Genomic DNA, 24286 nt, shown 5'->3' on the forward strand with positions numbered 1-24286 from the left:
TGGGTGTGATGGGGGGGGTCTCTCTAGAACACACGCACCTCTGAAAAAACAACACACCTTGAATCTGGACCCCAGAAATTCGTTTGGAGGCCCCCAAATGGACAAAACTCACAGTTCCTACGCACACCCACTAAATTCACTCCTGGTTGACCAACTCTGCCAAGCTGGCACCTTCTGGCTGTGTTGGACTGCACCTCCCATCATCCCCAGCCACAAGATGGCTCTCCTAAATGTTCTGCATTTTTCAGTGATGTAATTTAGAGGGTGCCTTGGGAGGTTTGTTTTCTTACAACTGGTGTTAAGCTTTTCTGGGAAGTGGAGAGGCCAGAAAAGCCTTCCTGATGTGCTGTAGAAACCAATCATCCTCCTACAGGTATCTTGGACTTCAGCTCCCATCTGCCCCAGTCAATGCCTGGCCAAAGGCAGGGAGGCTGCGAGTGGGGGTCCCGGAACAGCTAGAGGACACCAAGTTGTGTCTGAGAATGGGCCTAACCTCCACTCACTCAGCCCTGGGCTAAAGAGAAGGATGGGCTGGTTGCCAACGTCTCAACTAGCCCCCCGCTCCTGTGCTTTGAGCAGGATGTTCAGTGGGCAAATACGAAATAGGCAGGGAGGCTTGGAGAAGCCCCAAAGGCCAGATGTGTGGCATCGTGCCTCAGAAGAAAGCACAGGAGGAGGGCAAGGCTCGCTCCTGGTCAGTTGGCAACCCCCGGGCCCAAGACCACCCACGGCCCGTCCTGTAGCCCGGAGGCAGGGAGAGCAGTGAAGCCAGGCGGCTGGGACTCCCTGCACCATCCTCGGTGTCTTGTCTTATTTTCAAGAACCATCTTGTGATCGCCCATCTCCCTGGCACATACACTCAGTTCTCAGCGCCAAGCAGAAAAACGGGAAAGATTTGAGGCTTTGCCTAAGAACGACATATTGAAGCATTTAGTGTGATTAATGGTTTGTTTCTCTTTTGCAGGCCAAAACTCTTAGCAATAATATATTTTTAAAAACCTTTTTTTTTTAAGGAATGAATCTTTTGCTTGTTTTTCCCCCTTCCTTGGCTCCCCAATAACACAGAGAAGATCAGCTATCTTTGATTACCAGGTTTCTGCTACCTTCTTTACTGTTCCCCCATGTCCCCGACTCACTTCTTAAAATTCACAAAGCATGAAGGAATACGCAACATTTCTGAGCAGATTTCGTTGATCGACAATTCCCATCATTCCAAAAGAAGTGTGGGCGGAGGTTTGACGGTACTGGCAGTCCGACAACATCTGGGGAAATTCGGGGTAGGAAAAGCTGAGTTCAGGATAACTTAGATTCATTATTATTATACCATTAGATTAATTATTATTACTTTTTCATCGGTTTATTGATTATATTTCTATTCCTGCCCTCAGCCGAAGCTCCTTGGATATTTCACAATGGTGGAAGCGATCACAAAAGGATACTATAAAAGTCAAAATAAAACCTAGAAGCAGTGCAAAGATGTAAAATACCTATTTGTTATTCATAAGAGTAATAGCAGAGTTATAATACTTTGATTTCATTTGATTTATGTCCTGTCCTTCCTTATACGATGCTCAGCATCCAACTCCTCGAACGGAGCCATATGACCTGCTTCTACCTGCTGTCAAAGGTGTCTCCGATTTACAGCGACCCTGTGAAGGAAAGTCGTCCTGGAGGCTTTGTCCTGTTCAGCCCTTCTAAACCCCCGACCCTTCCTTTATGGAACCCACCTCTCTTATTTCTGGCCTTCCTCTTTTTCCATCTTTAACTTTCCTCAGCATGATTGTCTTCTCTAGGGTCGGAAGTACAACAGCTTAAGTTTCCCGTTTCTGCTTCCTGGGCAATTCCTGGCTTGAGTTGATCTAGGATCTCTTTCCATTGTCCCCGGGGTATTTGCCAGGCTCCCTAAAACTGATAAAGCCCTTGTTTACACCCCACAAAACCTATACAAATAAATGCGACATAGCCAGATGGCAAAAATATTAGGGGCAGCCAAGTCTTTACTGGAAGGGAGTTGAACATTTGCGGTGCCACCACTGATAAGACTCTGCCTTGTCCAATAGCCCGGAGGGCCATGTTTCTCAAGGACTACGAGGACACCTTCCCCTACTGATTTTTAAACCTGGGTTGCTCCATCATGGGGAAGGCAGCCCTTCAGACCTCTGGGTGCCATTTGGGGTTCTACACGCTTGCACTGGAACCTTGAATTAACCCCATTTTTATACAAGAGAGACCCCCTCAGTCTAGTCCATTGGCTGAGATTGATTAAAATGGGGCCTTCCATGTTCAGGAGCAGGCTATCCCTACGTAACACTTGCTAGGGGCAGGTTAGACATCTTTCATGCCTTACTGTGATCTTCCCAGAAGCATTGGTCAAAGTCTGGCAGGGAAACTGGACTCCGGAGACGATCTCCTTGGGCTGATCCAACAAAGATGGAGAGATCCACTTGCTGTTATTAGACAGGAGAGCTGCCACACAAAGAGCTTTGCCCACCTTTAAAAGGACTACAGGGAAAGCCCTCCTTCCCTTTGCGGCGGACTTCTGGCTGCCCACGGTCAGAGACAGGAGACTGGGCTTGGTGGGCCCTCCTTACAGTGCTAGCCATAGAACTGACTTTCATCCAATGAACTCGAGGGCAGTGTGCCCGGAAAAATCCACACAAAAAGGCAACGACAACTCCAACGCCTCCTGGACACTGTGACAAACGCGACAGAATAGGCTGCGATGCGAGCACCACTCCACCTCTTCGGGGAAGGTATTCCAGGGTTGAGGTGCCACCACGAAAAGGCCCTGCAGTGCACCCACAACACGCCTGCACCCCCAGGAGGGACCAGCACAGGGGGCGGTGGGCCTGGTTGCATGGCTATTAAGTCAGGCCGGGGTGGGGGCCCTTCCGCAGCCTAAGAAGCGGATGCCATTTCTGACGCTCTTGTCTAAGGCGAAGTCGGAGCGAAATCCAACAAAATGCCAGGAAATCTCAGCTCAAGATTCTTTGCAGCTGGGAACCAAGCCCTCGAAGAAGCGTTTCCACTCTTGAGAATGGAGGAAAACCACACGAAAGCTGAGAAGCTACCGAACATTTGGTGGTTTGGGAAGGAGAGGAGGCCCTGGAGGTACGGATCTGGTCCCCAAACAGTTCTGCCAGTCCCAGCCTGGCTTCTTTCACACAATCCACAGAGAATGCACAGAATTCAGCCCTCCTCTGGGCAGGTGGACCCAGGACTGAGGACCAGGCAGAACGTGACCAGACTCCTTCTCAGACATTCATAAAGAGATTCAACCCAATATCCTCTGTCTGCATCTCACTCCTTTCAGCTCCATGTCCTTAACAAATGCCACAGGAAGAACACTTTGCACATGTTCAGAGGCCCTCATTTGCATGAGCATGGTCCAGCTTCTGAGCTTGTGCATAAATGTTAAAAAAGCAAGTGGCCCCTGGTCGTTAGAGATTGGAGGAATTACCAAACACCTTCTGTTGAACTGTAGATTAATTAGAACAGATGCCGGGTGATGGTGGTGGAGGGGAACCGGCCAATACAAAAGGAAGGATCCACGCAAAGAATTAGCTCCTTACCACTCCTCACCAGCAACAGTAAAATGCACAATTCCGAGTCAGACTCTTTCCATTCTCGGAGGTGAAGGCTCTCTATGGCTAGTAGTCCTCATGAACATACGCTCCTTCCAGTACCAGAGGCAGGATGTCTCTGCACACCCTGTGCTGGGGAACACGGGCGGACGGGTGCCGTGCACGCCCTTCCTGCTTGTGGGACCCCGTGGGCAAGGGGGTGGCTCCCCTGGCAGCAGAATGCTGGGAAAGACAGCCCCAGGTCTGACCCTATCCCAGGGCTGAATGGCAGCATCTTTCAAACTGCCGGTTTATTGACAATAGTGCCTTAAACTTGCAACTTCTCAGAAAAAGAGGACAAAGAGATGTATTATGGCAACACTTCAGCGGCTGCATTCTGCAGACCGCAAGTACGCCCTGACCGTTTCCCAAAACAAAGACGCATCCCTTCTCTTGGAAATCCAATCCTCCCGTGATCACAATTTTCTCCATTCTAGTCGCTTCTTAGTATCTTGCTAACCGATCTTTAATAGAGGGGGAAATAGTCTCTGTCCGGGCTTGGCTTGGCTTCCTTGAGCCACTGCCCTGTTCCCTGCAAAGATTTCTGCCTTCCTCGGGGACTACTGGGGGTGTTTAACCCATTCTTCCTTCCAGAGGGGGGTACCTGTGGCGGGGGGCTCTCAGCAGAGAAGGGTTCACAGGACGTATTTAAGCAGAAGACACTTTCACCACCACAAGCACCAAGTGCTTTGATTCACATCCTGCATCGTCAGATACAACCGATTTCCCAGGTGTGACTGGGAAATAACACCTCGGCGTTCCCCGATTCTACTCTGGTTTTCCCGCATGGAGATCAGAGACAGGGGAGAAACCGGGAGAACCAACCAAAGCTGCTGGGGCCCTGCTAGGATGCACCCCTTCCTCCTGCCTCCACGAGACCCCAGAGCACAGCGCCGCCCAGGGCCGGCTGCACGGATGGCCTCGTTCCCAGCAGGGCTGGCAAAGAGGGTTTGCGCTGCCCTGGCAGCTCGGCTGTTGTTGGAAGTCACGTACTTGGTGAAATTACAGGCTTCCCAGACTCATAAACACGGACTGCGTGGCTGGGCAAGGCAAGACAACCTTTGTTCTCACGCGGAGGGGGAGGCAGGTGCAGAAACCGTGGGAGACGCACGGCGAGGAGCCGGGGTGCCCGGCAAGAGGTGCTGCGCTGACAGCCCTTCACGCCCTTGGCCTCTGGGTCCCATCATCCCTGGCCGGACTGCTAGCCATGAAGGATGAAGGAAGTTTGCAGGACCGCAAGGGGCCCTCCCCGATTTCACACTGGTGGTCATAAGCCCTGTCTTGCAGAGGTCGCTCCTCTCTCTGAAGGCCTGCACTGCCCAGTCCTGATTCAAGGACTACAAAACTCTTTAATAGCTGCCCTGTACCAGTTGGCACCTGGTCGTAGTCTTCCACACTAGACTGAAATGCCCTGCATTTTTATTTAAATTACAGCGATTACTAAGTCTGCATCAATAAACAGAAATCAGCCCCTGCCTATTTCATGCAAGTTATGTGCCCTGCTTTCTCCCTCTTCTCCGTTGAGGGGTCTTCTGTGACTCAAAAGCAGCCACTGGACAGCCTGTGTGGATTTGATCTCTCCAGTTGCTTCTCCGGTATTTCGTGGGCCTTCCAGGCCTTTTTCGGAGGTTTCTATAGGAGGCTTGGATTCAGCTCTAGCTTGGCCCGAGCCCAGTTTTGCCGCTGTGCGTATGAATTACGGACAATTAAAAATTTGCCGCGTGCCAGGCCTCCGCAATGAAAGCACTGCTGGGTAGGATTCCAGCGTAGAGAATCATTTTTCTTCTCTGACAGGCCAAGAGCCCTGTGAAACTTCAAAGCTGACGCCAACAAAGTTTGGCCAACACGAGACTTGCTGTTGCACTCTTGGAATCAAAGCAACTGGGCACCCCTTGGGAATGTTGGCTCCATCCCCAGGTGGTGTGGGTAATCAATCCAGCTGCTTGGAACGATGGGACTTGGAGTCCCACGCACCTGCAGGGCACCATGTTGGGGAAGGGAATTTAGAGGAAATGCATCCTTACGGAAGGATGAGGGCTTATTTAGGGAACGGCATTCTCCCATAAAAGGCTGCTCTGCTTTTTAAATCCTCAGCAAAGACCCTGCTCTTTCTCTTACTACCATTGAAGAGACTTACTTTTGCATGAGCACAAGACCAGGCCTACTCCGTGGCTGCCCCCACACACTGCAACTCCCAGGTCAGCCAGACCAAGCCAAGTCCATGCCTCCCCCCCCCCCCTTCTGTCGGCAACCAAAGGGGCTTTTAATCAGACTAACCCGACTCGTCCGCTGGACCCGAGCGGCCCGGCCCCATTGCCCAGCCAAGGCCGCTGCGGTGAACTGCGCCCTGCTGAGCCCGTTGGCCCGCTTAAGCGCTCCAGCGGCGGATCTCGAGTGCCCTCCTGTGGCCAATATTACGAATTGCCGCCTCCCGGTTTCTGGTAGCCAATTAAGGGATACGCCTCAGGTGCTGAGCCCCGCCACCTGCTCATCTGAGTTGCTGTGCTAAGACCGCTGACCGGGCCAGGCCCAAAACTGCCACACTTACGCAAAACTCCTAGCTCGACACTCTAACAGGACTAACCAGCCCTCCCATTTCACTTCCTCTTTGTCCCCTCACTCCTATTTCCCCACATGGAGTTTACGATGCAAAAAAACTACATCTTGCCTGTACAGCTCTTTCGGGAAGCACAACAAACACACTAAGAGGATGCAGCACCACTTCTCCTGCAAGAGCCTCAGGCGCTGAGCCCCGCCACCTGCTCCTCTTAGTTGCTGGGCTAAGACCGCAGACCGGGCCAGGCCCAAAACTGCAACACTCGCACAAAGCTCCTAGCTCGACGCTCTAACAGGCCTGCCCACCCCCCACCCCCCCATTTCGCGTTCTTGTCGGCCCCTCACTCACCCAGTCGCCCAGCCAAGGTCGCGGCGGTGGAGCGCGGCTGCCCTCCTGCGGCCAGTGCTGCGCCCTGCAGCCCGCCCCGCCCCTTCCGCTGTATTAAAACGCCTGCGCGGAGCGGGAGCGCCCTCCTGTGTCCACTGCTGCGAACTGCCCCCCGCTGGTGTGTGAGCCGCTTAAGACCTTCAGCGGTGGATCTAGAGTGTCCTGCAGCTAATACGACGAACTGCCACCTCCTTATTCCGATTAAACCCTGAAACTCGGGTGCCCTCCAGTGGCTACCCCCGAGCCCTGCAGCATGCATGGATTTGCTTTTTAATTCCGATCCTTTATTTCCATCTGCAATCTCCCCATCACCATTTGCCTCGAATGCTCTTTGTAGCAGCAAAGTGCGACAAAAAGTGATCAAACACACACAGTCAAGGGCAGGCGTGTCTACTCCAGGTGTGGATGCAAACGCATTTCGACCTGCTCCCCCTGGAATGCCTTCCTGCTTTGCACAGGGGTGCAGAAGCTTTAGCAGGCCCCACGCCTGACCCTCCCCAATCCATCCCTCCTTTCCTAGCCCACCTGCTTCCCTGCAACCGTTTGATGCTTGTCCAGCGTTTCTGCAGATCCCCCCACCCCTGGTGAAGGGCTAAAAGGTCAGCCAATGAAACAGTGGGCAAAGTGGCACAAAACCCAGGAAAACACACACGGGTAGATGGGGGAGGAAAAGCAGCCGGCCTTCTAGGGGAATGCGATTTTTCAGTGGGTGCCACCGTAGATGGCTTTAAAAAAGTATCAGACAAATTCTCAGTTGCCTGCTTTTGCTGGCAACCCAGAGCATGGGTTTCCCAAGAGTTCTCCGGCTTGTCCTTGCAAGAAACAGGACACTGGACTCTGATCCCAATCCCAGATAGCTCTTCTGGGGTTCCTTATGGATGCAGTGATACAGGGCTGGGACAGGGTGGTGGAACTAATCCCCATTTTTTCAGAATTATTGAAAAAATCAATTGTGCATTTTCCCTCTAGGCCGTTCCAAATTGCTCCAGGAGGATCAAAGGGTACAGAGGGGCTTTGCATGTCATTAATACACACAAGGCAGATTTTCCAGCACTTCTGTGCAAAAGAAAAGCCTGCAAAGAGGATGGGAAGCAAAAGCAGTCAAGACCCCGTGGCCCTAAATTAAAGACAGCACATTACTTATGGCGTAAATTTAATCAGAGACACCCAATTTAGCAAAACGGAGTGAAAAGCTATCAGTCTTGGCAAACGGCGTGCATCTGATGAAGTGGGCTGAAGCTCACGAAAACGCGAGCTCAGATAAATTTGTCTTCCAGGCCCCGACAGAAGAATTTTTGTTGTCTTTGCCACAACGCAGGCTAACCCGATTACCCCTTGGCAGGAGAAAGCAGTAATAGATCTTCTAACATGCATTAGGACATGCAAGTGAGTAATATCAACATCCAGGAGGTGCACAGCCGTACCCATCTGGTTCTTCCTTCTCTAGGCACTTCTGTGGCTGCAGCGAAGATGGTGGGAGGAAAATACAGCCGTTTCGGAAATGCCAGGAGAGTCCATGGAGAGCTGGATGCCTTGGATCTCTGAACTTCTGCCTGGGTTCCACACACGGCTGACCTGGACAGAGCCGGTCCAAACAGAAACTGGCCATTTTCTGAAATGTTGAATTCCGGTCCGGGTTGAAGCGGGTGCAACGCGTTGTGCTCAGGGGTTGCCTCCAGCCATGCCTCCAGCTCTGCCGAAATCGCTGTTTCCCCTCTTCCCTCCCCGTTCCTTGTTCCTTGCGTGCCGTGTCTTTTGAGATTGTGAGCTGTAGATGGCGATTGTCCGGTTTGATGGATTGTACCTAAGAGGCTTTGGATGTCCTCCCGGCTGAGCAGAGGCAAAAAAATGCTTCCAATCCATATATATATTCACACAATCTGAAATATATTTATGGATTTCCATCACTGGCACCAGATCTGTGTTGAAGGAAAGACTGTTTCTTGCAAATGGGAGGGGTGAAATCCAGCCTGTGCAAGGAAGCGCCATTTCAGGGTGCCGGTTTTGATCCGGAGCAACCAATCAGGGCCAGCGCTAAGGTTTGGGTATCCCAGCAGAAGCCCAATGAAGGGGCTTTATCGAGGGCTTCCCACCCTCCGGAACGCTGCCACTGTGGGGCACTTCAATGTATCACATTTCTGCCCCCCTTTGTCTCCTACAAGGAACCCCAAGGGGACTTGCCAAGCTCCTCAAAGCCACCCTTCGTGGCAGGTGAGGCTGGGAGTCAGTGGCGGACCCAAAGTGAGCTCCAGGTGTCCAGGAAATGGTGTCTCCCGAGTCCCAGAGACCACGAGGACACGCTGGCTTTCCCCTACCCTCCATCCGCCGGTCTAAAATCAAAGGAAAGCATTGCAAAGCACCAAAAAACTCTACTGCCCTGGAATTTATGCACTGGGGGGGGGGGGGCACACGTAACTTTATGATGGGGTTACAACACATGAAGTTTTTCTAATGAACTAAAAAAGGCAGATGCTGTTGTGGAAAGATTCTGATGAAGGAAGCAGGAAAAGAACGGAGATGAAATAGAAAAAAAAAAGAATGGAGAAGAAAGCATAGAAGAGCAGGTGTTAGAAGCCAAAGACGAGGATTACACATCGGTTCCTTTGCAGGAAAAGCAATGAAATATGGAAATACAGAAATTAAAATAATTCCAGAGCTGTTAGGACCAGACCTCTGGGATTTTTAACAGCTCCACAAGGAGCAAAGTGCCTTTCTTTTAGCTACTTCCATGGTGCTCGATCCTCACCGGACCCCTGAGGTCCGAGGGTTGGACTAGGGCCGAGGACATCGGGTCGGCCGCAGCGTTCACCACGATCCAGGCACCGAGTCTTGGCCAAATCTACCTCACTGGGATGTTGTGAAGAGAAAACAGAGACGGCGACCACCAGGCACGCTGCCTTGAGTTCCTTCCAGAAAGCAAAGAGGAGGAGAATAAATGAACATTATTTATTATGGGCAGGCATTCCCCATCCAGGATAAAGTGTTCAAAAGCAAGAGGCACAGAAAGAAATGGAGATGTTTGTTTTTATGCAGAAAAAGTTGCCTCAAGCCCTAACCCCCAAATTTTGGGCTTTGGGAATGGCCTCCCTCACACACTCGCAACACGCGCCCTTGTCCTCTCTCTCTCTCTCACTCACACACAAACACACACGCGAGCATGCACACGTCATCCAGGGCTCTCGTCCCTTCATTCCCAGTGCAAAGACTTTCCCAGAATTCCCTGTGTCCCGATTCAAAGCCGGCGCCGGGCAGAGGAATTGCGAGCCGCTGTGGCAGTGCTTCGGCCAAGTTACGGAGTGTGACGCCCGGTCAGGGGAAGAGGCAGAGGTGCAGGAGAGGCTCCCACACCGACCTCGCCAGGGAGGCCCAGAGACCGCCACGAAATCCACACCCGAAGCCGTCAAAGCCAGTGCTGAGAAACGGCGGCCGTCGTCCCTGCCGGCTGGTCCGGCCGGAGAGAGGCAGGCTTGGAGCCTTCAGCCTGGCAGGCCGGGTCAGATCTTGTGAACGTGCGTTGAAGAGCCGGAGGCTGCAGGAGGCGGTGGTGGAGCTGGCCTGCGGGGGGCAGAGAGAGAGAGAGAGAGAAGGGTCGGAGGTGGCACTGTGCCCTTCTGGAGTTGCTGGCTGCCTCTTCCAAACGGGCTGCCCCGTTGCAGAAAGCACAAACCCAGGGGCTTTTCCCCTCCCCGACCCTCTGTCCTTGCGCTCTGAGTCCTTAGAGTGCCCTGTTTTGAAGGGCTGCATTTCCGGCACTGCGCGAGGCTGGAGAGCTGGCCGGCAACGCTTTCGATAAAATCCACACCCCCCAAAAAGTTGGTAAGAGAAGAAATGTGTGTGTGTGAGAGAGAGAGAGAGAGAGAGAGAGAGAGAGAGAGAGAGAGAGAGAGAGAATATCAGGCATCGTCACTCCCAGGATGTGGGAAGCATCCATTTCCGCGGCACCCCTCCTTCCAGCTTCCTGCACCCCGGAAAGAAAGCGCGCGACCATGGGGTTGGCAGAGCACAGGTGTTCGCACCTGCCTGTCCCTCACCTGGATGGCAGCATCTGGACCTGAGGACTGCAGCCGGGGGCGGCACCTGTCTCGGCCCGGGGGGGGTCCGAAGGCAGCGGCTTCCGGGGAGGCAAAGGCCTGGCGGCACTGCGGGGCTGTGCAGGCGACGGAGGAAGGAGAGAGACGCCCGGGTGAGCATCGCCGGTCCTCGCGCTCTCCCCCCCGCCTCAGCCAGGGCACGGAGACGTCCCCCTCCCCGAGCTTCCCACGGCGACCCCGTCGGCCTCGGCCTCCCCTCCCCCAGGAACGGAGTCCCCCCCCCCACCAGGAATGGCGCAACGGCCGTTACCTGAGCGCTTTTGGGAATGGGATCGGCAGGCAACGGGCGGGTGGGGGGCGCAGGCCTGTCCGCGGCCAAGGTCTGGGCAGAGAAAGCAGGGGGGGTAACAGAGAACACATGCTGGGCGAAGACCAAGACGGGGGGGCGTATGTTAGTGGGGGCGCCTAGAAGCAGTCGGGGCCAGAGACAAACGCTCCCTTTGGTGCCTCCTCATCTGCAGGCAGGGCTGGGAGAAGCTGCCGCACAGACAGTCCGCGATGTGACGTGTCGCACCTCCTGGTAGGGTTGCGAGGGGACCTTTTGCACATCTGTGCTGACAAGCTGGGCTATACGGACCAAGGTTTGAGTCCCTGTATAAATTAGTCATAGGCAGAACCCATGAGGACTAGACTCTTGTGTTCTTTTCAGGGGAAGGGCCATCCTGCGGAGTGGAAGAGCAAAACACTCCAGACTTGCCGTCCAGCATTTCTAGGTCAGCGGGTAAACAATATGGAGCTGGATGGGCCGGGACTCTAACTCAGGATGTGAATCGGCCCCTCCTTCAGAACCATGAGGACTGGAATCTTCATTATTAAGGCAAAGGCCACACAGCTCCGTTGCAGAGCTCAGGGCTTGGGCACCGAAGATCCACGACTCCATCCCAGGTCTAACTACAGTTAAAAGAATTTGGGAAGCAGGGCTGGGAAGTCCTCCCACCCCCGACCTTGTAAGTCCAGGCACAAACCAGCAAGAAACATGCAACAGCCGTAAGAGGGTGTTACTGGGGCCCCCTTCCTTCCCCTCCCCTCCCCTCCCCTCTTCCCCTCCCCTCCCCTCCCGGCCTCGTTACCTGTTGACTCTTTGGGATGGGGTCAGGCGGAAGAGGCTTGGACGGTGGCTTGGGCCACGGGGCATCGAGAGCAGCAGCTGGCTGTAGCGGACGGAAGGAGAGCCGCGAGAAGTGAGGGGGGCAGAGAGAGAGAGAGAGAGAGACCGGGGGCAAGAGGGGTCATCGATCCAGCTCCTGGCATGCGAGCAGAGGGCGTGTGTCCTTGTAGGGGAACATGCAGCATGCGCCGCGAGGAGAGGAAAGGGGGACACGCAGGGGAGCCCCAGATTGCATGTCTGCACGGACGCGATCCAAACCCCGAGACAGTCCTGGAATCGGTTCCCGCTTTGCTCGCTCACAGAAGAGCTTGGCGTGTTTGTAGCCCCAAGTCCCCACCAGGTATCCCAAAACAGCCGCCTCCGCTGTCGCTTGGAAATGGGGGGGGTCCACAAATTAAGGAAGGGGTCTCAAGGTCACCCCCATTAATTAGAATTGAAATATTAGGTCCAGGGTTTGTGAGGGAGGAGAAAAGGGACAAGTCAGAAAACGTGGAGATACTGTGCCCCCGTTTGTCAGGTTCTTTTTAGGTTTTGGCTTAAAACTCATGTTTCTAGCTCTCAGGGTTGCAAAAAGGGGGGCTTGTTGAACTTGATCATGAGGAAGGACTCAGAAACCAGCAGGGCTTTCTGGCAGTTGGGGATGTACGGCTGGCACCTTTCCTCCCAATCGCCATCCCGGACGGCCAGATGCCCGTCTCGGCCTGCACAGGTTCCCTTTGCCGTATCGCAGAGGCATAACCTGGTGCCAGTGGAAAAAACCATACTTCCTTCTTGCATTTTATCTTCAAATATATCCCTATTACTGCACATTAACTGCTCCTTCTAACAGACACTTCTGGGCCCGAGCGCCGACGAATATGTAGCAGAAATGGGGCCGCTGAGAAACAAAAGCCGTTTGCCCGAGGGAAACTGAGATTAGCAGAAGTATATTATAAAAAGAACCTCGGGGACCAATTGTCCAGTTCTACCATCTGATGTGGGCTGAGCACGAACGAGCTCGTTAGCTATGAAACATAGAGTAGCTGCTTTGTTTTTTTTTAAAGAAAGATATGAGGAATGGAATGGAGTATTTTGGAGGAGGGCAGGGCTGGCCAAAAGAAGGGTGCCTCCTGTGAGTGAGGATGCGCTGCAAGATCCTGGGTCCAAGGGCAGATTTACCGCATTGGTTTCAGGAGAGACAGGTTCAACCAGCCCCGTTCTTCCCTGTCTCCTTAAAACAGCAACAGATGGCTACCTCTAGGCTCATCAAGGAATCTTATTTAATCCGACTCCCCACCAATCCTTTATTCATTCATACTTTTATTATCCCAATTAATATATTAAAATCCCGGAATGGTTTACGTATAACAAAATTAAAATCATAGCATGAAAATACCCTGCTGAAGAGCACTACTTAAAATACATTATTAAAATAAGTTCAGTGACAATAAGAAAAGCAATTTATCTTTCAGCAGTTACTCAGTCTAACAGATTCCTCCTTCTTTCAGGTTGAATGTTTTTTATTTCATATACTGCATTTATACCCCATCTCTTGTAAGGAACCGAAATTTTGCTCTGGTGCAAAAGCAGTCAATGGTTTTTCTACATAAGGGCCTTTTCCTCCCCCAGGCGGCTGGTCCTGCATCTGCTCGTTTTCCCGGGCTGCATCCCATGGGATGGACCCCAGAGTGGACAGAACCGGTTGCTAAGGGCAACTGCCCAGTCACTTATAGCAACCACGCCCAAGCCCCACCTCCTTCAGTGGCAACCCAGGCCATGCCCCCAGGCACCCCTAGCAACCACGCCCAAGCCCCACCTCCTTCAGCGGCAACCCAGGCCACGCCCCATCACCCCTAGCAACCACACCCAAGCCCCACCTCCTTCAGCGGCAACCCAGGCCACGCCCCCAGGCACCCCTAGCAACCACGCCCAAGCCCCACCTCCTTCAGCGGCAACCCAGGCCACGCCCCCATCAGCCATGGCAATGGCCCTCGTGCTCGCCCATCACCAAAAGCAACAGGCCGGGAAACACACACAGGAGTCCAAATGGCAGCCAACACGGGCATTTTCGCACAGACGCACACACAAATGTCTTTAAATTCAGAATGTCTCTATACCATGCCATGTGTGTATGCGTGCACACGCACACGTATCAAGCATGCCTCCACGTTTATCAATGTATATCCAAGATACATACACGTGGATTTGTAATACACACGCATACAACAATTGGCAGAATGGAAACAACGATCTGATCAGCAGCCTTGGAGGGAAAGGGTGCAAAATTCCAGAAAGCAAACACATAAAAAACCATCTGCCTGGTTTGAAAGCCTGGTAGGCACAGTTCGCTCGTGGTGGTCCAAGAGGAAACCCGCCAGCCCCCCGCACCCCCTCCATGCACAAAAAAGCAGGCCAGGGCGCAAGCTGAGCCTTCCTCCGATGCTGGCGAAGGGACCAAATCCGGGAGCGGTGGACTGAGCCGGGGGACAGGAGGAAGCCTCCCGGCTCCGGGTTTGCTAAATCCACCCCATCTGAGTGTTGCGGGTTGTCAAGAGCCCTTGCTTCCATGCCCGTTGACTTAAATATTCATGTTTTACACCCATTTTCATTCTATCGGCACCAACCGGCACTGGTCCTAACGTACCTTTCCACAAATTTCCATGAGCTCTCATTGCATTAAATGCCGATCCATGGAAATCCACCCCCACAAAAGTGAGCGACGAGCCTGCAAGGCCGCCTGGCTCAGAAAAGAATCGGCGTGTCAGTTTCATGGGAATCTAAACTGATGGGAATCCTTTGCAAATTTCTCCGACCTCCTTACTGCCCGTTTCTCACGCCTTTAGCTTCTCTCCCCAAAGGCAGCTGCCTCATTCTGCTCAATGCCAGGACCGGCCCTGGGAGTCCCTGACCATGACATTCCGCCTTCATTTGTACCTGTGTAACCTTCCTCCGCCAGATTATATTTGGAGAAAGGTGACACATCACGGGCATAATTCAGTTGAACAGAATAATCTGTTGCTCCAAGTTAATAAAAAAGTGGGGAGATGTCTCACATTTAAAATCTGCATTTAAACCTTTCCAACCTTGAAAATCTGCTTTCTGTGTATTCAAAAGAACGCACTGCCAACATTTCAGTGGGATTTTTTTTAAACTTTGCATCCCAATTTTCATTTCAGCCTTAAATACCTACAATAAAAACACAGAAACCCCGCTAGGTGCGGGCCTGGAAAAACACTGAGGCATGTGCTTGTGTTTGGGGGTGTGTGTGTGCGCGCAAGGTGGGTGACGTTTGCTCACCTGTCCACTTACCTTAGAGCTTGGCACAAGCTGCATTTCGGTGTTCGGCCTCCACCGTGGGGGACGCGGGCGCTCTGGAGGGGCGTGACTGTAGCTCTGGCCTTCCGGCTGCGTGATCCTGGCGGAAGGGGAAAGACACGCTGAGCCTCGGCCTGCATCCCGGGGCGAGCGTTCCATCGGAGAGCTTCGGCAACCGAGCAAATCACACACACCAGCAAGCCCGAAATCTGGCCGCTGCACAGATCCCGCTTCACCAGAGAAGCGCAACGCCCGATCCCAGAGCCAAGCACAGCCTTCCGCGTTCCCGGCCTTCTGGAGGTCCCTGGAAAGCCATGCAGCCGCTCTTCATGCCCCACCCCTTTCTCCGAACAACCCCGCACTGGGGTCATGGGGAACTTTTCTTCCCCCACTCCCAAAGGGTGAAACGCCCCTCTTCAGGCTTAGTTCAGAAAGCATCCAGTGGCAATAGGGGCCAACTGTGGCTCCACCTCCTTTGCCTGCGGCTCCGCCCACCCCTGGGCCGCGGCCCCCGGGAGCTTTCCCGCAGCGGAGTCCGGCCCTCGGGCTGCAGGACGTTCCGCATCCTGCCTCTTCGTCCCCACCGGGACGGCTTCCGCGGGCCACCCCATCGCTGCACGCCTCTAGAAGCTGCTGCCACACAATACAAGAGCCAAGGACTGTTCTGGCCGTGGAACTGAGGTTTCATGCTCTCCGGAGAGGCTCTGCGCATGCCGCACATTTTTCCAGACACCTGATCCCACCGAGAAAAGGTCGAAGAGAGCAAAGTAGAGGGGCAAACCCAACGTTTGCAGAAGCGACAGGAAAGCACAGCATCACCGGTCAGAGCAGAGTAGAAACCGCCACCAAAATCTTTCCTTACAGTGTTAAATACCAAAAGCAGCCAAGGAGGACAGCACCATGGATTAAAAACACAGGTCTGTACACACGAGAGACAAGCTGCTCCGGTAGCAGCCACATTACCCTCTTGGTTCAGCCGGACGGATAAATCGCACCCGCGACTCTGCCTCATTTCTGCAGGGTGAGGGGAGCAAAGTTAGTGTTGCACTGCAGTGCACGAGGAGGAAGAACAGACAGTGTGGCCTAGTGGTTAGAGTGCTGGAGTGGGACTCCGGAGATCCCGATTCCAGTCCCGACAGGGCCATGCAACTTCACTGGGTGACTCCGGGACAGTCACTGGCTTTGTTTAATCTACCACATGGGACCAGGACAACTGCTTTGAGTTCTTTAAAAGAAAAAAGGTGCGATCTGCATGTAATCAATCGATAGTTTAAAAACGGAGAGTGGAAGGAGAGCAGGTGCCTGCGAGAGGAAAAGGTGTGATATACATTTAACGAACAGCAAAGTCCGAGATGGCTTAAGTTTCAGTGGAGGGTGCTCTGGGAAGGGCGAGCAAGCATCAAAACAGCAAGGGGAGGAAAGATGGAGGGCAGGAAAAACGGGAAGGGACATCAAACAAACGCAGCTTCGGGAGGCAGTGAGCGAGCAGAGCGATGGGGCGCAGGATGTCCCGCGGAAGAGGGAGAGCCAGGCCTGCAAGGAAAAGCGTCCAGGCCCGTGGGAAGCAGAGCCGTCGGCGAATGGCGAGGAGGGGAAGTCCAGGCCTCACCTGTACTGGCAGCTCGTGCCTTTGCTGAACTGGCAGAGACGCTTGTAGAGGCCGACCCGCCTGGCGCAGCAGAATCCGACGGCGAGGACCAGGGCGAGGGAGAGGGCTGTCAGCAGGAGGGCGGTCGAGGTGGCGGTGCCAGCTGGGAAAGGAGGCGGCGGCGGCCGAGCCGGCACGTTAGTCCGTGCCAGGAGGAGCGAGCGGCCCCAGCCGGCGTGCTCTCCGAGGACGGGGAGGAATGTCCTCCGGTCCCATCACAAAAGACGCCTTGTGCCCAGAATCAAGCATGCGCTGCGCATGTCCTAGACTTCAGCTCCCACTCTGAGCATCCCAGAAAGAAAATGTGCTGGCATTTATGCCTTCCTCTGGAGAGGGTTGCTACTCTCCCTTCTCATTCGTTCGTTCTTCTCTTCCTCGTCCCCCTAATGCCTCCCCTCCCCTCCCCTCCCCTCCCCTCCCCTCCCAGCGTCACTTAGCAGCAACACAATGTGATATGCCAAGACGGATTGCAGGGTGCGGCTGAATCCGAGGTTGTCGGCTTGGAAGCCCCCAGTTGCATTTACAAACCAGTTTCAGAACCACGGCCAACCCACCAAGAGAGCCCCTTTTCGTTTCGTTGGGTGATGAACTGTGGGTTGTGTGTACTTAACAAGCCCTGGTTTGTTCAAGCAGCTGGGTTCACCGCCTGCGGTTTGGCAAGAACCCAACACTCAACCTGCCTTCTGCCTTGTCCTGTTGTGTGAATTCAGCCAATGTTTCATGCATTTCATTTCACAGTTTTTAATCCTTCGGAATTGTATGGAAAGCATATGTTCAGCACAGAGGTACTAGATAAAATCCCTGATCGATTGCAGATGGTGATCAATAATACATATTATTGATTATATGTATTCAATATATATATTGAATTATATATAAGTATTTCATTATATACTGATTCATTCATTATATATATACATATAATGAATATAATATAAAATTTATATATAAATTTAATATATACAATTCATTATATGTAAGTAACATAGCAGCAAGAAGAAGAAGAAAATAACAGTGAAAATGACAGCACTCTAAGAACGTGTGTTCTCTTGCTTTCCTTTTCCTTCCAGACCCCTTATTCCTTTTGTGCTATGTCTTTTTCCAAATGTGAGCCTCAGGGCAAGGGCTGCCTTGGGCTTTTCATCCACCCAGAAGCCACCCTAGGGGCTGAAAAGCAGAGAAAAAGAGGCTTGAAAGAAATAAAGGGGCTGCTAGCAATTAAGTGCTTCCTCCTGGGCCATTCCTTTCGCTGGTCAGTTGGGTTAACGGTCCCAGGGCAGGGGGGTGGGTGGGCACTTCTTAATGGGAGTGAAGGGTTAGGGAATACCTGGAGATCTTTCTTGAGGCGTTCGGAACAAAAGAAGCCACCTGCCCCTGGAAGGAAATTCCTACCCCTTCCACCAGTTTGGAAATAGGATTATCTATTGGGGTGGGGGGGGTAGATTTGGGACTCAAATTGTGCGTGCGTATGGTAGATAGAGGAGGGAAGAGAAAGAGAGTGTGGGAGGACGGTGTATTCACTGTCTATTTATCTACGAAGACAATCGAAGATGGCAGGTAGGCAGGCAGGAAGTTTCTGCCTCTGCGAACGACTGACGCAAAGTTTGCAGGACCCAAGTGCCGCAACACCACAAGGGCTGTGCCACAGGCCCCCATCAGAGCCTACACAGGGGTCCACACTTTTAATTTCTCCTTCCATGGCCAAACGATTCTGGCATTTGTGTTTCAGGGGTTTTATCATTCCATTCTATGCCACACGTTTTGTGGGGCATCCTCTCAGCCCAGGTCATTCGGGGCATCCTCGGAGAAAGCCGTATTTCAAATGCTTCCCAGAAACATCGCAATGGAGCGCGTCAGAAGGGGGCTCCTGGGCCATCTAGTCTGACCCCCGGCTTCTAGCATTTCTTTTTGTCCCTAAACACCTTTTTATTTAAACGTCATTTTAATTGTTAACAATATTTACTTATTTATCTGGCCAGGGAGACTTCTTTTCTTTTCTTTTATAACTTCTTTTATATCGGATATATATATATATATATATATATGTATGTATGTATTATTTATTTTATATTATTCATTTTAATTTTATAACGTTATTTTTGTATTGGATTGTATTTTATTGTGTTGTAAGCCGCCCCGAGGCTTCGGCAAGGGGCGGCATAGAAATGTTCTAATAATAATAATAATAATAATAATAATAATAACAACAACAACAACAACAACAACCGTGACAATGGCACCATCCAGGATCCCCCCCAGAGCACCCAGCTCTGCTTTCAGCCCTGCCATCTGGGCTCGCTTATCCTGCCCCGGTACCTTGCTCTGCGGCAGGGGAGCCACCGTCCACGCTGCCCCCGAGTCCGGCACTCCGGCAATCCGGGGGCGCCCAGCCCGGCTGGCAATGGCAGTGCCCTTCGTTGTTGCAGACCTGGGGACAACGAAAGAAGGGGAAGAGCGCAGAGCCTCGTGACCTGGCAGAAAGCCAGCCGTGCTAAACGCGTGGCATGTTTAAGGAACGAGGCTGGGTGACGCCGCACGAAAGTGAGCGACGGAGCAGAAATGCGTCCGGGGAGAGCTGCACAGGCACAAAATCTAGGGATGCCTGATCGGGGGCCAGATTCCTGCCTCCCCCACACACAATCCAGCGGACCACCTGATTTTGGGGAGGGGGCGTCCCGCAAGCTCTGCCTCTTTCCCGATTTCAGCTGGCCACGCTCCCCGGTTTTGCTTTCCTCTCTGCAGAGGGTGCTCTCGGCTCACCCCGTGTCCGTTGCACTGGCACGCCGGCAGCTTCAAGGAGGAGAGGGGCCGACAGCGCTTCTCGACGCAGACCTGCAGGCGGAGGGGAGCAGAAAAAGCGTTCGAAGGCAGGCGGTCTCCGGAGCCACGTGCGCCGAAAACTCTTCATTCCTCACTCCTGCCGCCTGCGCCCGCCCAGGCCTACTCACCTTGCTGGGGCCGCAGGCTGTGCCGGGCAGCACCATCGCCAGATCGAGGACGTCTGCGACGGGCGTTGGGGTGTTGTGCAGGCAGGCCGGCCCCTGGGCCTTCCCGTTCTGTTTTTTGGCACCGGCGCTGCCACCGCCCTGGCACTGGAGTTGCCCACACCACACGTCACTGCCGGAAAGAGCCGGTCGTTACCCTGGCTGCCCTTAATGCTTCATTTAAGCTTCTAGTCCTCAGTGTTTAATTGTGAAAACCCAAACAAGAAAAAGCAGTCTCTGTTCCTCTGCTTCTCAAGTCCATCTTCTCTGCTTCTCCTGCGTTCACAGGATTGCTCAGGAGAGGGAATCTCACGCGTTCCATGCGTGCTTACACATGAAGGATGCTCAGCAGAAGACACTTAGTACGCACCAGGTTCCAGGACCATTCCTGGCCTCTCCAAGTTGGCCTCAACAAGAACCTACCTGAAACGCAGCAGGGCCGCCGCCGGTCACTTTCTACCCACTCCTGAACATCCGATCTAGCATCATGAGGACTAGAATCTTACGTTATTTTAGAGTTCTAAGTTTCTCCCTTCCCCAGGCAGCAAAGCCTCTCACACGGGGTGAGTATGTCAACCCAAAAGTTCAGTCACCGCTAGGCTAAGGGCGAAACCCCATGGAGACCCTCGGAAGTCTCTGATGCTCGCAAGTCGGAGGTGATCACAGCCTCGGTTCTCCTGGCAGCCTGGATTTTAGCCTGACACGATTTGGGGAGGGAAGGAAGCTGGGGAGCCACCGGGTGCTGCACCCGGGGCCTTAATTCATCCCCCCAGTTGCTCCCACAACCCCCACTTCATCCTTCTTCAAGGTTGTTCTCACAGCCTGGGGAGATGCAGCAGGATGCAGTTCTTTCCGCACAGCTGAGGCAGGTGTGCAAGAGAGTCGGACCCGAGGTTGGGCCTGTTTTAAGATCTCGCATCCGGGAAACTGAAGCATCCTGCATCTTGCCAGGTGCTTTCTTGGGGCACAGGACTCCTCTCTAAGAGCATCAAGTTTTTTAAATTATTTTTAAACCTCTCCTTTTGCCTTTGGCCTGGACCACTGGGCCCTCGGCCTCACGCATCAGCAGAATGTCTCCTTCCAGTGACCTCTCACATGAAGTTTAATTCCATGCCGGTGTGGCGCTCACCTTTTTGCACATGGGATGTAGGAGCCGTTGGCCTGCTGCCCACAGTGACCCTCCGCATCGCCTCTCCTGTTCAGCGAAGCTACACAGGCATCCGAGACAGGGACCGAATCTGGCGGGAAAGAGGATAGCACAACTGGGATGAGCCGCTCCACAGGCACAGACCCTCTCGGACCAACAGGCCAAATGTCGGCTTACCTGAGCCCCAAAATTCTTGACACTGGCTCAGGTAAGTGGGGCAGATCCCGTTGTAGCAGACGGCCGTCCCCTCCTCACACGGGGTCCCATCCTGCTTGTGGAAATTGGCGGGGCAGCGCGGGGACACCCCGCTGCAGAATTCCGGGAGGTCGCAGTCGTTCTGGGCTTCCCGGCAGACAAATCCAGCGCTGCGGATCTACAAGGGGGACGTGCACACACACGCAAACACCCGTTACACACCGATAGTGTAAAAGGGCACTGTGGCCCAGGAGTTTGAATGCTGGGATAGGAGATCTCCTGGTTTTGGTCCCTGCTTGGTCCTGAAGCTCTGGATCCGTGGCTGAGTCTCAGCTAACCTACCTCACAGGGTCGTTGTGAAAAGGATAAAGTGAGGAGAGTGAGGTAAGCTGGTTTGGGTTCCTTGCAGGGACTAAACTGGGAGAGGAATGCCATGAAATACACTGGCCTGAGGGCCAAATTCCATTTCAGCAAAGTTTTCCAGGCTGCATTTTGGGGCTGGGGGCGGGTGCTAAGAGCTAAAGGGAAAGCAGCAAATTTTACCTTCATGGTTTTATGGCTGAAGGCAGTCAGAAGAGGGGGAAAGAGCAGGAAACCATCAAAGGCAGAACCCCATCCAATGATGGGTGGCCAGAGAAGTGGGGACAGCTGCTTGGGATCCCTATGGGGCCAGATTTAGGGTTCACCTGCAAGAAACAGGTGTCTGCATGCTTTCCCAGAAAGCGGGCCGTGCATATGAAAAGCATTCCGCTTGGCATGCTCCTCTGGCCTCTCTTGGCATGCACCTCTGGCCTGGGACGTTACCTTGCACTCGTGGCAACAGGCTTGCCCGGTGGCACACTGCGCCCCGGGCATCAGCTTGCAGGTGGTTGCATTGCAACAGGGGTCCGCACACTCCTGGAAGGGAGAAAGGAGACAAGGGTGCGTGAGATCCTCGGAGGGAGGGAGCGCGTGGAGCGATACTGGCCTGCAGTGAGATGAGCAAAGCAGGGGCAGGCTCTCACCAAAATGCAGGGGGTGCCCTGCTGGCGGGTGATCTGCCAGCAGCAACCCCGTTTACTCCTGTTTTGTCTACACCAGTAGTAGCTGAACTAGATTGAGACAGCCAGGAGGACTAGGGAGGGCTCTGGGTTGCACCCCAGAGGACGCCAAGCTCCCCCAGGCACCCCGTGGCAACTGAATCTGCCTAGTGGGCTACTGCTTGTATTCATGGAGATTCTGCCTCTGAGTCTGCCACTGTATAGGCAAAGCTGCTTCGTCCACACGCCAGAGGGGGAGACAGTGCGGTATAGTGGTTAAAGTGATAGGGCTGGGGCTAAGGACAGGGGAGATCCCCAGTTTAGTCCCTGCCCCATTTTGAGAGCCACCGGGCCAGTCTCTGGCCTACCTCACGGTTGCTGTGAGGATAAAACTGGAAGGAGTGTATGGGCGCTATCTTGGGTTCCCGGGAGGAAATGGAATTTAAACGTAACAAACAAACATTAAATAAGCACAATGTGAAAAATTGCAAAAAGGAAAAAGGAACAGGATTAGGGAACCGCCAAGCCAGGGGGCAAAGACGGCGCTTGTTCCCTGGCCACAGGAAGCGGGCTGGGATGGGACCGTCTGGCGCGCAAGGAGCTGCGACCGGCGCACCAAACGGGACCAGGTTGCGCTGCAACATTTTGTCGCAGGGCCGACCCGTGTAAGCAGATGCACAGAGCAAGGGCGTCTGAGGCAAACCAGACCGGGGGGGGGGGGGTGGATTTCTTCCTACCAGCCGCAGGCCGCAGTCGCATTCTTCCGAGGACTCCACGATCCGGTTGCCGCAGAACGGGCCCACGAGGCGGGCCGGATCCGGCTCCTCCCGCAGGCACCAGGCCCGGTCGCTCTGCAGGACTTGCTCGATGCGCCACTGGCTGCAGCTGCTGAAGCTCAGCCCGGGGGTCATCCTAGCGAGTGGGGGGGGGGGGGGGGAGTCTCAGCACCGGGCTGCCCGAGAGCCGCTCCTGAAGGTGCAGGGGTGTGAGGTCCCCGCCGGCCCCTCGGTCGCACTCACCCGGTCAGCGGCTCCATGATGCAGCTGTGCCCCGGGGGCAGCTTCGGGCTGGAGCCGTCGCACCCGCAGCCAGCGCCGTCGTGGTTGAGGCCGAGGTTGTGGCCGAGCTGGTGGGAGAGCGCGGAGGCCATCGCCAAGGGGCTGACGGAGTAGTCCTGGAAGAAAGGAGGCGGTGAGCCGGGAAGGGCCGCTGTGACCCTAGTCCACCCCCTGGTCCACCCCACCCTGGATGGTCAACAGCAAAAGGCAGCAGAAACTCTCAGGGTTGCAGATGGGGGGCAGGTCCTTCCCAGCTCCACCTAACGAGGAAAGGGACTGACCCTGAGCCCTTGCATTGAAAAGCTAGTGATAAGTTTCTAGTCCTCATGATTCCAAGTAACAGAATTTGCACAGAAACACTGTTAGGAAACCCTGTAAGGAGAGTAAGGCCACTGGTCCACTGCACACAGTATATTCTACATTTTCCAGGATTTGCCCAGCTCACCAGGAGATCCGGGGACTGAAGCCGGGCCTTTGTAGCACTGGCCCTACTTCCATGGAGGAGACTTCTCATCCCATATCCTGATTACTAGACTTTTAACTGAATCGCATGTGGGAAGGGGTAATTTGGGGGGAAAGGGTTCAATTGAAGCTTGATTTTCAAAAAATGGCCCAAGGTCTGCTCCCCCTTCCAAAAAGTCCCTTCTCCCTTTTGCAGTGTGGCTCAAACATCAAAAAGAAGTGTGAACAACACGGTGCAGTCTGGATACTCTGTGCTACAACTCCCATCACCCCCAGCCAGCTGGGAGGCGCCAAGTTGTCTATACCAAGTAATAACCCCTAAATCCCAGCTGATTTCTCTTCTCAGGTAGCGACGCTCAAAGCACGGCGTCCAAGTGGGAGCCAAGCTGCTGCAGTGACTCTGAGCAGAGAAAGTTCCAGGAGGACCCAGGGGCCAGCAAAAACATAAAAAGGAAAATCTGTTTTTTGGGGGAGTGGGAACCAGCAGGACAGGATGTGAAACAGGTGGCATTTAACGTGTCCCAAAGCGAAATCCAGCCCTAGTGGGTGCAAGGCACTCAAAACAGCGACATGTCGCTTCAAGACGAGCTGAATTTGACCTCTTTAGCACTCAAGACCCAACTCACTTCCCAGAAAACGGGAAATTGTCTCCCTTGCTGGCGGCTGCGCCTGAGCGACACGTACCCTCTCCCCGTGTCACACTTTCTTTACGA

General features: G+C 53.6%; 1 protein-coding gene across 4 annotated transcripts in view; it reads right to left on the reverse strand.

Moving 5' to 3' along the window:
- Window positions 1–7703: 7703 nt before the first annotated feature.
- Window positions 7704–24286, reverse strand: part of ADAM15 (ADAM metallopeptidase domain 15) — a 29252-nt gene continuing 12669 nt past the window's right edge. Inside the window, exons 11-25 of one of the 4 annotated variants that reach the window (XM_044448758.1) lie at window positions 23073–23227; window positions 22791–22965; window positions 21839–21931; window positions 21017–21212; window positions 20822–20930; window positions 19657–19825; window positions 19469–19540; window positions 19025–19136; window positions 16670–16811; window positions 16024–16074; window positions 15055–15160; window positions 11729–11809; window positions 10909–10980; window positions 10599–10714; window positions 7704–10122 (exon numbers count right to left, since the gene is read on the reverse strand). In XM_044448758.1, coding sequence (XP_044304693.1) covers window positions 10062–10122; window positions 10599–10714; window positions 10909–10980; window positions 11729–11809; window positions 15055–15160; window positions 16024–16074; window positions 16670–16811; window positions 19025–19136; window positions 19469–19540; window positions 19657–19825; window positions 20822–20930; window positions 21017–21212; window positions 21839–21931; window positions 22791–22965; window positions 23073–23227 — 1710 coding nt within the window. In that variant the 3' untranslated portion in view covers window positions 7704–10061. Of the gene's footprint in view, window positions 10123–10598; window positions 10715–10908; window positions 10981–11728; window positions 11810–13671; window positions 15161–16023; window positions 16075–16669; window positions 16812–19024; window positions 19137–19468; window positions 19541–19656; window positions 19826–20821; window positions 20931–21016; window positions 21213–21838; window positions 21932–22790; window positions 22966–23072; window positions 23228–24286 lie in introns of those variants that run through there. The other 3 variants (XM_044448760.1, XM_044448761.1, XM_044448762.1) reach the window with 3 other exon arrangements.

Source organism: Varanus komodoensis, unplaced genomic scaffold (genome assembly GCF_004798865.1).
Source record: "Varanus komodoensis strain SLA01 unplaced genomic scaffold, ASM479886v1 scaffold55, whole genome shotgun sequence".
In the NCBI taxonomy this organism is placed as follows: Eukaryota; Metazoa; Chordata; class Lepidosauria; order Squamata; family Varanidae; genus Varanus; species Varanus komodoensis.